The sequence below is a fragment of the Rana temporaria genome, chromosome 5, assembly GCF_905171775.1.
Source record: "Rana temporaria chromosome 5, aRanTem1.1, whole genome shotgun sequence".
Taxonomy (NCBI): Eukaryota; Metazoa; Chordata; class Amphibia; order Anura; family Ranidae; genus Rana; species Rana temporaria.
In genome coordinates this window covers 124,195,213-124,209,594 of record NC_053493.1, presented here as the reverse complement: position 1 = coordinate 124,209,594, position 14,382 = coordinate 124,195,213, and the positions used below count along the sequence as shown (strand labels likewise).

The 14,382-nt window shown below is 40.4% G+C and overlaps 1 protein-coding gene across 1 annotated transcript in view; it reads left to right on the top strand.

The window, feature by feature from the left end:
• Nucleotides 1-13,966, top strand: part of TGFBR2 (transforming growth factor beta receptor 2) — a 124,393-nt gene extending 110,427 nt beyond the window's left edge. The window contains exons 9-10 of the mRNA XM_040353090.1: nt 9,574-9,701; nt 11,727-13,966. Coding sequence (XP_040209024.1) covers nt 9,574-9,701; nt 11,727-11,906 — 308 coding nt within the window. The 3' untranslated portion in view covers nt 11,907-13,966. The remainder of the gene's footprint in view (nt 1-9,573; nt 9,702-11,726) is intronic.
• Nucleotides 13,967-14,382: the final 416 nt, after the last annotated feature.

Genomic DNA, 14,382 nt, shown 5'->3' with positions numbered 1-14,382 from the left:
AGAAACTCATTGACCTTTTATACACACACACTAAGAGTGCTTTCACACCCGAGCGGCGCTTTACCGTCATTTTTGCAGAGATTTTCAGCCGCTAGCAAGTGGCTTTTAAACCCCGCTAGCGGGCGAAAAGGGTTAAAAGCACCCGCAAAGCTCTTCTACATCGGCGCTTTGCCGGCAATTCGGCAGTGCTGCCAATTGATTTCAATGGGCAGGGGGCTTTAGGATGCAAAGAAGCTGCTGGCAAGACTTTTTCTGGCGCCCTGCCAGCGCACCGCTCCAGTGTGAAAGCCCTTGGGCTTTCACACTGGAGTGAATGGAGTGGCTCTTTCAGGGCGGTTTGCAGGTGCTATTTTTAGCGCTATAGCGCCTGCAAAGCGCCTCAGTGTGAAAGGAGTCCAAATACAAGAAAACAGATCACAGGTGAGGATAGTTACCTTTAATAGCCATTTAAACCCCTTTGTGTCAACTTGTGTGCATGTTATTAGGTCAAAATCACCAGGGTATGTAATCTTTTGATCAGGGTCATTTGAGTAGTTTCTGTTGCCATCATGATTTAAAAAAAGTAAACACAGTTGATTGATAATAAATGGCTTCAGCCAAACACTAACCATGAATGAAAGAAATGTTTTTGTGTTATCATTCATATTCTCTGAAAAATGCCCAAAAAAATCATAAATTCTGCCAGGGTATGTAAACTGTATACAGCTTCTTGGAATTTTTTGCTTGGTTGGTGCTGCCGGTTATAGCTGGCCACACTGATCATTGCATTCTTATGGCGCAGAACTCTCCCCGCTGTCAGAATACAATAGCTCTTTGGGTGGGTAATCAATTTTTTATTTTATATTTTTGACTGAACCTACTGGTTAAACGAAAATAAAAAAGCATCATCTATGGCTTGGCTTTGTATGTCGGGTACTGAAAAACATAATTTCCAGTAAAAATGTATCTTCACATCAATTACTTTGTGCCTGGGGAGGACCCTGGATGCGTGACCCTAGTAATGTCTGTGCACATCAACACTAAAACTAGGTATGCACTAGTAGAATTTTGTTTGAAACTTTTCATTTTAAGAAGGTTCATTACATTTTCTAAAGTGAGTGGGGTCAAATAAATGCTCACGTTTGACCACAGCGATGAGAATATTCAAAGAAACATGGACATTTTTTCTTGAACTTACACATTTCTAACAGTGTATGCGATTTTCATTTGGGAAATTCCATTTGTTCAAAAATTTAATGTTACAAACAAATTAAATTTTAAAGTACTTTCGAATGTCATTCATCCTGTCATCAAATCATTTTTGTACAAATGTTTGTGCAAATATTCATATGACTGTTCATTCAAAAATCTGTTGCGTATAGCCAGCCTAAAGGCTAAGTTCACCTTGCATGTATTTTTCTTTTTCTTGGGAGCCTGTAAAGCATTGACATTGTGTAGGGTTGTCCCGATACCACTTTTTTAGGACCGAGTACAAGTACCGATACTTTTTTTCAAGTACTCGCCGATACCGAATACCGATACTTTTTTTTTTTTTAATGTGATGTGACAGTGGCGTTTTTTTCTTTTGTAGTGGATTGTCAGTGTGTTTTTGAATTTTTTATTACCATTTACATTTTTTTTTATTTTTTTTTTATTTATTGCAATTTTTATTTTATTTTTTAATCAACCCTGTTGGGGGGGCTTTGGTGAGATATCAGGGGTCTTAACAGACCTCTGACATCTCCCCTTTGAGACAGAGAAAGGGACTAGGGATACAGATTCCCCTGTCCCTTTCTCAGCAGCATCAGCTGCGCTGAAAATGAATGCAGAGAAGACAGCGTCTTCTCTTCATTCATAAAACTGAAACATTGTAATCAACAGGTTACGATGATTCAGTTCTGTGAATGGACATCGCTGACTCTGTCCATTCGTAACAGTAAGGAGCCGGGTTTACCGGCTCCTACCGCCGCTCTCCATCCTGACAGTTCCGGGGGGGGGGGCACAGGGGAGAGACGGAAACAGCGGGGGACGCACGGGGGGAGAGAAGGAAACATCGGGACGCACGGGGGAGAGAAGGAAACAACATGACGCACGGGGGAGAGAAGGAAACCGCGGGGGGGCACGGGGGAGAGAAGGAAACATCGGGACGCACGGAGGGAGAGGAGGAAACATCGGGGGTCACGGAGGAGAGAAGGAAACAGCAGGGGGGGCACGGGGGAGAGGAGGAAACAGCGGCGGGGGACAGGAGGGAGAAGGAAACAGCGGCAGGGGCACGGAGGGAGAAGGAAACAGCGGCGGGGGCACAGAGGGAGAAGGAAACAGCGGCGGGGGGCACAGAGGTTGAGAGACTGCATAAAAAGGGAGGGGGGGGCTGGAGGAGGACACAGGACAAGTATCGGGTGAAGCATCGGGAGCATTTGCCCGAGTACAAGTACTCGGGCAAATGCTTGGTATCGGTCCCGATACCGATACTAGTATCGGTATCGGGACAACCCTACCCACAATCAGCAGATCGTGGGTGCAATGTCAGGTTCTTGCAGACTGTCAGTACAGTGCCTGTCCATACCTCCGATATGGGCAAGCAGTTACTGAAGTCCAAGAAGCTCAATGGACTACAAGAGCACTCACCAATGCCTCTGCAGGTTATTGAGAACTACAGGCCATAAGCCACAATGGCTGATGGTAGTTGTAATTCATTAATTTACAGAACTGTGTGAATGAATGACGCAGCCATATAGGCTGACAGCGGGTGTGGGGAGAGGGTCCCCTGCCCACTGTCACAGGAAGGGGGCAGATCAAGGAGGTGAGGTGGTGGTTGCTCAACATGTTACACGCTAAATACTAGTGTAACACGCAACATGTTAGGACACGTTAACTTATCCTTTACGCCTTGTTCCTCCTGTGTTAAGCTCTACCCCATGCTGGTAAAGAGCCCCCTTTATTAGCAAATACATGTGTAGTGAATGGTAAGCTAAGGCAGTGGTCATCAACCCTGCCCTACAGGGCCCACTAACAGGCCAGGTTTTATGTATTACCATGGGGAGATGCAGTCTAGAATACTGCAATCACTGAGCAGCAAATGATATCACCTGTGATGTATTTAAGTTATCTTGCAAACCTGGCCTGTTAGTGGGCCCTGTAGGGCAGCGTTGATGACCACTGAAAGGGACTTTGTAAGTAGAACTAGGCATATGCTCACACTAATTGTAGCTGGAATTCCAGTCAGAACCTTTATAGACATGGATATAATTGAAAAGAATATTAACCTCTGGCAGATAATATTGCTGCTAATTCGTTGGCAATCTTTGGGAAAAGAACTTAAGGGAAAGTCCCTCAAAAGTAACTTAGACAGCAATTAGACTCTGAAAGAGTAACAGTTCCCCACTTTATACAATACCTTTTTTTAACGCAATGTAAAGTAAAAGGTGGTAAAGTTAAACTCTAGGTAGATTAAAAAGACAAATTATATGAATTATATTTTAATCATAAACATAGGCCCGGATTCACATACATCGGCGCATATTTATGCCGGCGTAGCGTATCGAATATACGCTACCCTGACGCAGCGCACAGAGGCAAGCACAGTATTCACAAAGCACTCGCCCCCAAATCTACGCTGGGTTTCCTCGACGTAAGCCAGCGTAGGTTAAAGTGGGCGTGAGACATGCTAATGAGGCATGACCCCATGTAAATGATGGACTGAGTATCATAAAGATACGAAAACCGTACGGCGCATGCGCTGTCCCGTGGACGCATCCCAGTGCGCATGCGCAGAATCACGTTGGAACTACTCCCTAAGATACGCCGGATCACTGCCTATGACGTGAACGTAACCTACGCCCAGCCCTATTCACGTACTACGTAAACAACGTAAAATACAACAGCTCTGTTCCCTGGTCCATACCTTTGCATGAGTTGCACCTCCTATATATGGAATAACTTTACGCCGGACGTACGCCTTACGCAAACCGCGTATATTATGCGCCGGGCGCAACTACGTTCATGAATCGGCGTATCTCTCCCTCATTTGCATATGTGCATAGAAAATCAATGGGAGCGCCCCTTTCGGCCAGCGTAAATATGCGCCCACGATACGCCAGCGTAGAAAAGTTACGTCGGTCGTATGCAGCCTATTTTCAGGCGTATCTAGTTTTGTGGGCACGCGCATAGATACGACGGCGCATAGATAGACTTACGCGGCGTATCTCGAGATACGTCGGCGTAAGTGCTTTGTGAATCCGGGCCATAGTGTTTTCCTTCTTTACCTGTAGAATATGCAGGAGCTTGAGTGTCTTTATGGTTAAAAGTTTCCAAAAAATATATATACAGCTTTTACTTCCTGTGGCTTAATATATGTCTAGCGATACATTGTTCCTGCGTGGTTTTTAGACAGACAAGTTTCAGTGTTATTTCCATATTGTCTTTGTTACTTTTCATGAGAGATCAGTAACAGGTATACCTCTTTGACCATTATATGTTCATAATGTAGCAGTAAATAAGTGTTGCTTGTTAGTTATTTGACTTTATAGCAATAAAAGCACTAATGCAAAAAAGTGAAATATTCTAGGCCACAGTAAAAAAAGAAAAAAGAAAAATAGAAACATGTCATTAATATTTTCACAGCTTAATGTTGAATCCTTGGTTGAACTAGATAAACTTGTTTCTTTTTTCAACCAGACGAACTATGTACCTATATAATGTGCCAAAGCTTGTATTTAACATTTTGAATGGTGTAGGAAGGGTTAAAACCCCTGCTAGGCTACTTTTTTAGTGCCTGTGTACTACTGGGCACATTTCCATTTGCTTCCCTACTTCTTGTTTTGGGCATAACTTAAATAAAAAAAATCATTTTTCCCTATCTTCCCTTCCTTTTTTCAGTGTTTACCAGTACAAATTGAGGGGTGAATCTCTCCAATAGAGACACAAACAACAACAACAAAAATTGAAAGGGGAACTAATTCTTCATAATGTTATCCAAAACTAAAACAAAGGTTTTGCTTAGAGATACATTTTATTTTGCTAACCAAAAAATGTATTAAATACAGCATTATGTGTGCTAGAATTATTAACCACTTCCTGCCTGGTGCATAGTCAAATGACGGCCGCAGGAACCCTTCGTCCCTCCGGGCGGCCATCATATGACGTCTTGGAATTCCCTGCAGTGAGGAGAGCACGCACTCGCCGCATCACTGGGGACCCGATGCGTGTGCCTGGCGGCCGCGATGTCTACCGGGCACCTGCGATTGCTCGTCACAGAGCAGGGACGTGGATCTCTGTGTGTAAACACAGAGATCCACATCCTGTCAGGGAGAGAAGACTGATGGTGTGTCCCTTTATACATTGGGGCACTGATTGGTCACCTCCCCCAGTCAGTCTCCTCCCCCACAGTTAGAATCACTCCCTAGGGAACACATTTAACCCCTTGATTGCCCCCTAGTGTTAATCCCTTCCCTGCCAGTCACATTTATACAGTAATCAGTGCATATTTTTAGCACTGTTCGCTGTATAAATGTGAATGCTTCCAAAATAGTGTCAAAAGTGTCCGATCTGTCCGCCGCAATATCGCAGTCCTGACAAAAATTGCAGATCGCCGCCATTACTAGTAAAAACATAATATAAAAAATGCCATAATTATATCCCCTTTTTTATAGACACTGTAACTTTTGCGCAATCCAATCAATATATGCTTATTGCGTTTTTTTTTTAACCAAAAATATGTAGAAGAATACATATCGGCCTGAGGAAAACATTTTTTTTTACAAAAAAAAATTGGGATATTTATTATAGCAAAAAGTAATAAATATTGGGGCAGATCCACAAAGAAATTACGCCGGTGTATCTATTGATACGCCGCGTAATTTCAAATTTTGCGAGTCGTATCTTTGTTTTGTATCCTCAAAACAAGATACGACAGCATCTCGGCTAGATCCGACAGGCGTACGTCTTAGTACGCCGTCGGATCTAAGCTGCAATTTTTCGGCGGCCGCTAGGTGGCGTTTCTGTCGAATTCCGTGTCGAGTATGCAAATTAGCTAGTTACGGCGATCCACGAACGTACGTCCGGCCGGCGCATTGTTTTTACGTTGTTTGCGTTCGGCTTTTTCCGGCGTATAGTTAAAGCTGCTATTCTGAGGCGTACTCAATGTTAAGTATGGCCATCGTTCCTGCGTCCAATTTTGAATTTTTTACGTCGTTCGCGAATAGGAATTTGCGTAGAATGACGTCACCGTCGTAAGCATTGGCTGGTTCTGGTTTAATTTCGAGCATGCGCACTGGGATACCCCCACGGACAGCGCATGCGCAGTTAAAAAAAAACGTTGTTTACGTCTGGTCACAACGTATTTACAAAAACCAGCCCCCATTACATCCATTTGAATTCCGCACTCTTACGCCGCCAGAGATACACTACGCCGCCGTAACTTATGGCGCAAATTCTTTGAGGATTCAAAATAAAATAAATAAGTTACGGCGGCGTAGTGTATCTTAGATACGCTGCGCCCGGCGCAAAGGTACATGGATCTGCCCCACTGTGTTTTTTTCAAAATTGTCGCTATTTTTTGGTTTGTACCGCAAAACATAAAAACCGCAGAGGTGATCAGATACCACCAAAAGAAAGCTCTATTTGTGGGGGAAAAAAATATCAAAATTAATTACAATGTCACATGAACGCACAATTCTCAAATTGTGACAGTGCTGAAAGCTGAAAATTGGCTTGGGCAGGAAGGGGGTGAAAATGCCTGGTATGGAAGTGGTTAAATACTCACTTTCTTTGTTTTTTATTTTTTGCTAGAAAATTACTTAGACCCCCATATATTTTATTGTTTGAAAGCAGAGGCCTGTAAGAATAAAATGGTTGCAAAATACTAGTGCAGATGTTTATTAAAAGCATATTTTCAGGAACAAATATGCTTAAATTAATTTTAATGCACAGAAAAACAACAAAATACCAATTTTTTTGTAACATATAAAATATGATGTTGCATCAAGTAAATAGATTCTAAACATGTTAAGGTTTAAAATTGTGCACGCCTGTGAAATGGTATCGAACTGCAGTACCTAAAACTGTCCATAAGCAACATTTTAAAAGTCTTTACAGGCTATCAGTTTAGAGTTACACGTAATCTATGGCACTAAAATTATTATTCTCACTCCAGGGTTTATGGCAATACCTCACATGTGTAGTGTAAATCATCATTTAAATATGTGTACAAGCACAGGAGGACGTTAGTGCTTTTAGATTTTTTAACATTTTACAGTATTGCTATCACAGGGGCTGAACAAGCCCCTTGTGATAGCTTTTGACAGTGACAGGTACTCTTTATTGAGACATCGGGGGTCTATTAGACCCCAGATGTCTCCCCTGCTTTCAAAGCATCCAATCAAACAGAGCTCTTTTGATCAGATGTTTCTCTGGCTGTAACAACCAGGGAAACACAGCACTGTAACCTTAACTGACAAAATCTTCATTGCTTCTGGCTTCATTCATCACAGATGTAACAACATCTCCTCTCTTGCTGTCAAGGCCATGTGTATATATATATATATATATATATATATATATACACACACACAGTATATCTATATCTTCTGAGAAGCAGGCGGTTAATAAGCCTTAGCTCCCTTAGACTGGGTATACACATATGCATGCCAAAAATTGTGTGTACTTTTCTTTTTAATGCAGTACACCACAAAACACAGTAATGCGTTATTGTGTGTTGAGGTGCACTGCAACACACGTACGTCGGTAAGGCACGTTGCTGTGAGTTACAAGTGCAACAGTGTAAACCCAGCTTAAAGCGGGGGTTCACCCTATTAAAAAAATAAAAACATTTTTTTTTCCTCTAGCATAAAATGCGGCATAGTAGCGCAAGCTACAGTATGCCTGTCTTTATTTTTTTATCCCCGTACTCACTGTGCACTCATAGAGACAAGATTACGACTCCCAGCGGGGAATGGGCGTTCCTATGGAGAGAGAAGGTGATTGACAGCCGGCTCTGGCACGTCACGCTTCTCCGGAAATAGCCGAAATAGGACTTGGCGCTTCACGGCGCCTGCGCATAGTCTGTGCGCAGGCGCCGTATAGCACCGTGAAGATCCGAGACCTGTTCCGGCTGTCTTCGGGGAGCGTGACGTGCCAGAGCCGGCCGTCAATCACCTTCCCTCTCCATAGGAACGCCCATTCCCCGCGGGGAGTCGTAATCTTGTCTCTACGAGTGCACAGTGAGTACGGGGATAAAAAAATAAAGACAGGCATACTGTAGCTCGCGCTACTATGCCTCATTTTATGCTTAAAAGTTGTTATGGAGGGTGAACCACCGTTATAAGTGTTCGGGCAAATCATATATATAATAAAGTTTGGTACCCAGCCTTCAGCTAGTCATGCACTTTAGTATTTCTCTAATTCAGCCCTGTAGTCTGAAATTACTAAACCCCCTTTTTCAAAATAAACAGTGTGGATGGACAAAATTTGCAGTTCTGGCTATTGTATTTTGACAACAAGAAACAGTGTTTGTATGAACAAGAAAGAAAATACCCTTCCAGTTCTACCAGCCACACACTACTGCAATAGCACTGAACAAGTGATGAGAGAAAAAGGAAGTCTGGATGGCCGCACTACTTTTGAAATCACCTTCATTTAGAAAATCACCAAACAGGGTAAAAACATCAAGGAAATAGCAGTGGAGGAGCACAGTGACCCGTTGACATGTTTCACACTACACTAACAGTCTCAACCACCGCTGTCAGACCTAGTCTAGTCAGTATACCATCCACAGGTGAAACTGACAGGGCAATCAGAACAAAGGGGAAAGAAAAGAACCCACCCACAAAAGATTTTAAATAAAGCTGATTTGCACAGTAGTGCAGCCACCAAGACGTCCTTTTTCTCTCCTTATTAGTGTTTTTATCTGATTAGATGCAGATACTGTTCTGCCGATAATTTTTCTGCTTGGCTTCTTCAACAAAATTGAGTTAAAAATATTGATTTTGTCGAGCTGGGTGGTGTCGACAGGAACACCCTCAGAACAATTATTTATCATGCATGATCAAATTTAGACAAAGTGGATTTGCAGCTTACAAGTACAGCCTTGAATTAGTTATTGGATTAGTGGTAATTAAGGCTGTGTTCACACCACAGCATGGAGTGGCTCACAGCAGGGGTCCAGTGCATCCCCATTCACCATTTCAGGTCCAATTTTGGGCTGAATTCAGACCTGAAACAAACCAGAAGACGCACAGGACTCCTGTGCAATGTGCATTGGAGCCGCTCAAGAGATGTGTGAACCGACTCTATAGAGAGTCGGTCACAATCCCTTGACATGCAAATTGGATACGGGGAAAATCCGCATCCAATTTTCACTAGTGTGAACCCAGCCTAAGGCCTATTGTTTTTGATACAGCCCACCTCTGCATGATACTAACATTGTTTTACTGGTTAGAATAAAGGTTGCTTTTTGTTCTGGCATATTTACAATGGTCTTCCGCATTCAGATTAAACATTATAACTTTTATAAGTCTCAGGAAACACATATTACTTATAAAAAGGTCTGTACATTTTATGACATAAATAATGACATAATTTGCTTTTTTTTTGTAGAAGTAAAAGATTATGAACCTCCATTTGGAACCAAAGTACGAGAGCACCCGTGTGTTGAAAGCATGAAGGATAATGTTCTCAGGGATCGAGGTCGACCTGAACTTTCCAATAATTGGTTGAATCACCAGGTAATAAAAAACATATTAATCATATATTTATTTAGTTATTTGTAATGTAATATTTCTGATATCCATAACAAGTGTAAGTTTGCTGCCATGACATATCAGTTATTCCTGCAGCCATCTTTTTCACTTGTTCAAAGATGAGACTTCATAAAATTATCAGTAGGCTACCACCTGGCCTTCTTTTAACACATTATACATGTTACCAAATGGATGTTCAGGCCACACCTGATGACATTTTGTTGTTGTGTGGGCCTGTTAGTGTTTTGTGGCTGTTACCCACCCCTCATTTGGAAGGCTTTTGGACATCCCAATAGTTTATGAATCCTGTGTCCCTCAATGGAAAAAGTATATTGAATATTCGTACGTATAATTATATTCTTGGAGTTCATTAAAAGGCAGTGCTTTTATACAAAACTAAGGCATTCTGAGGTTAGGAGGAGTTATCCCAAAGTGATCACTGTTTTTTGTTTGCTATTGTCCAAAGCCTCCTGTAGGCAGGAGTATAATCCAATATTCTACGAATCTTTGTGTCCCTAAATGAACTTGAAGAAAATGAAATGTATGACATATACAATGCAGTGTGTCACTATCATTAACACAGTTTAAATGAGAGAAACATGTATCAACACACAGAGTGGTGCTGCGGATACATTGAAGTAGTGAAAGTACCACGTCCTAATATAATTGGGAAAAAAAGAAAAATACAAGGGGCTAATCATGGACTTTAAAGGCACGGTAGTAAAACAGGGATATAGTTAAAAATATAAAAGTTTATTAACACAGCAGTTTTTGTTTTTCAGAGTTCCCAGGGTGACAGTTTTAATATCTATTGATCCTGTCAGTAAATATATTGTCTTTCCACTTCTGTAACAGGCCAAGCTATCCAGCTAAAGTGGCAGTTAGAGGTATTAGAGGTATTAGGACAAACCATATAACAATGGCAGTAGTGTTTAAAATGGTCTGGAATTAGGTACATTTTTTTTGTCTTTTCTAGTCCATTTAAAACGACTTCTCCATCTAAAATGACCCTGTTCACAGGGTGATGGTGCTGCTGACCGATTTCACCTTATTAGTTGTCACCTTATTAAAGGAAATAGAGAAATAACTGATCTTCTGACAGGCATATTTTTAAGGTCAATGCTAGTGAGAGACTGCATTAATGTCAATTTTGATTTTGCCCATATGTACACTATAAATGTATTATTTATATTTAATTTGTATAAGCACTTGAATTTGACATGGCATCAGCATGTTGCGATCTCTTGCACATCATCAGTCAGACTGGGAAAGGGGGGATCTAGACCGGAAATCAATTAGGTGTACTGCTTTTAAATGTGCTATAAAGGCAGGGCCATCTTTAATATTACCTGGACCCTGGGCAAACATTTTCCTGGCCCCCTAATGCAATTTTGCTCTCCATGCCAAGCACACCTCTGTACCCACCCTCCGCAAACACATCTCTGTACACCCAGCATGGCTCTCTAACCCCCCACACATCTTCATAAATCTAGAAGACCTCTGCACCCCTTAGCACACATCTGCACCCCTAGCACTATTCCATATCCACCAACACATCTCTGCACCCCCCTGCAGACCTACACACATACCTATGCACCTTTCAACATCCTCTGCATGCCCTAGCACACCTTTGTACCCCAACACACCTCCTTACCCTCAGCAAGTCTCTGCTTATCCCCCCCAGGTACCCCTCCATACTCTCTGAACATCTCTGTGCATCTAGAATGCCTATGTACCCCCTTCAAGTCTATGTACCCCCAGTATGCCCCTCCCCCAGTACATCTACGTGTTCCTTAACTGTAAGTATTGTAACCCTAGCTGTGCTGTTTTAGGGGCTATGCAAATCTCAAGACTAGATAGACAGAAATGCAAATCCTTTGAATGGATAACAGCTGTAACCAATTTTTTCCTGTGCATTTAGATATTTAGAGATCAGCTTTAAGCAGTATGTAGAAAAATATAATATTTGTATTTACTTGTACACTAAATAATTTCTGTATCTTTCCCCAGGGTATCCAGCTTGTATGTGAAACCATAACAGAATGTTGGGACCATGACCCAGAGGCCAGGCTCACTGCCCAATGCGTAGACGAGAGATTTAATGAGTTAGAAAATCTCGACAGAATCTCCGAGAGAAGCTGCTCAGAGGAAAAAATACCAGAAGACTGTACAGAAAACACAAACAAGTGAAACATGCACTGCAAATACTTTGTCTTAAATAGAAATTCAGGACTGCAACATAGGCAGCTGAGGAAATCATATGCATAAAGTATGCACTGAACTGTTAACTCCAGAGACATGACAGGGCAAGTCCCAATTGCTGCTGGAGCAATGTCATGTATGTTTCCCACAAGAACGGTCTTATCTGTGGGGCCCAAAGCAATTATGGAATGTAATGCCTGAATCCCAACAGATAACAGACACAAAACTCTATTCTGAGTCTGTGCAAGGCACAGTGTATTTGTTTGGTCTAAAGTAATCACCCCAATTGCTTTACCCAGAATTCACCTCTTCTGCTCCTATGGTGCTGCCATAGGGTGATACGTTTCCTCAGGACATTTTTTTGTTATTTCTAATATAGCCATACTTTACTTGCACTTTATAAAATTGTGTATAAAACTACACATTGGCTTTAATGTATGTAAGTATTGTCTCTGATAAACCAAAAGTATATTACCAGGAAAATGTACAGGGCATAGGAGAACACAAGATTAATGAAAAGAACATTTTTTTTTAAATATTCAGAAGTCTAACGATAAGCTCTTGTTACATATTTTTGTATTTCATAGTAGGAATATTATATTTTATCAGAACCGAACTTTTTACTTGTTAAGTCGAAGTGGGTTTATATGTGAGCACTGTACACGTTCTGTTTTATTAGAATTACAGCACAGAATGGAATCTAGATTGAAGAGTTTGGGATTTTACTAGTAACTGCTAGTAATCTACTTGAAACATCAAAGCAAGACCACATGGTAATAGATCACCTCTTGATGAGGTTCAAAAAATTATCTTCCAAAATGTATGTGTAAAGTATTGTATGTTCCATATTTTATTAATCTGTCAATATTACTTTTTGTAAGTGAACACTTGAAATGGCAATGTATCCTGGTGTAGGTGGAAAAAGCATAATATGGGATAGCAGTTTGGTTGTATTTTAAAAAGGGCTGTGTATTTTTTCATATTATCAGAAGATATATTGAATTTGGTTCTCTACTGATCTGCGTGTTTTTGGCAACAAATATGCATCTTGTAAAGATTGTATGGGGAAAAGAGTTTGGTGCACAAGGCATACCTTTCTGAGTGTACACCGATTTACACACAAATGCAGTCACATGCAACAATGAGATATCAGGGGGAGACAATCTGAAAAAAAATAATTAAGTGCATTTAAATAGTTCCTTGTTTATGGGTGTTATGAATAAAACCTCATCCTGCCTTTAAATGCTTTTTATACTTTTCTGATTCTGCTAAAGTGAATAAATGTGACCTATAGGTTTTAAGAAGGCCTACTAAGCTATAGCATGGGGCGAGGGTGAAGGGGGGAATATCTGTTGCTTGCTACTTTCATAAAAGAAAGCAACATTATGTGCCTTAGGTGGTGTTGATAAACATACATTTCTTTGAATAGTAACATGGCGTTATAGGGAAGTCCACTAATGTAAAACCATAAAGGGTTGTAAAGTTAGCTATTACAAAATATACTTTTTTTATCCTAAGAGCAACCTGATCTTAAGGGTTGCTCAAATCAAGATGAATATTATAGCTTTGCGTGGGCACCGATTTGTTGCATCACCCAGAAGTTTTGTATATCTCTGAGAGGCTGTAGTGATAAGATATATCTGCAGCAGTTTGTGTGTCCACCACCCATCCATAATCTCTTCTGGCAGGTGTACTTCACAGCTATGTGTTAGTACTGTGTTTTTAAAAATCTATCCACAGAGAGTGACAATGTTTGGTTTATAATAGCCATGACAGTTGAACAGAACTAGGAATTGTGGAAGACCTATCTTGCAACAAGTGTCCCTGAGAACTTTAAATAGCTTGTCTGTAGTTCAGTTGCAATCATCTATGCAATACTAAGGATGTACATTTTTGAGAAATGTAACTTTAATGTTATCTTCGTTTATTTTATCATATCTATTTAAGTATGTCTAATCTAAAGATTACATTATTTTAAAAACTAATATAATGGTGACCTTTATTACATTAGAAGTGATGTTTGCATTAATATAACATGAAATTTAATATAAATCAGATAACTGAGCTTAATAAGTATGTATATACTCTCAAAGAATAACTAAATACCATTATTCAATAACAAGCATTATAGCTTTATAGAATATATATTATTTTGTTAAGCAAATGTTGTTTTTTCCTAAGCTTTCAAAGTCCTGTCATCAAGTAATTTAGATAAAGAAAAGGTAATAGGGATTGTGTCAACATATTCAGTAAACACCATATAAATTAATATAATTGTGTTAAAGTCCTGGCCATCAAATCTCCTGAATATTACAAACCATCATTTATCAATAATAATTTTTTTTTCTTTATGTTCTTTTCCAATTTAACTCCAGTTATAAAACAATGACTACCATAAAAAAATTACATTTGTACTATTTTTGCTATCTAATCTAGAATCATCAACGAATACTAACCGATTTTT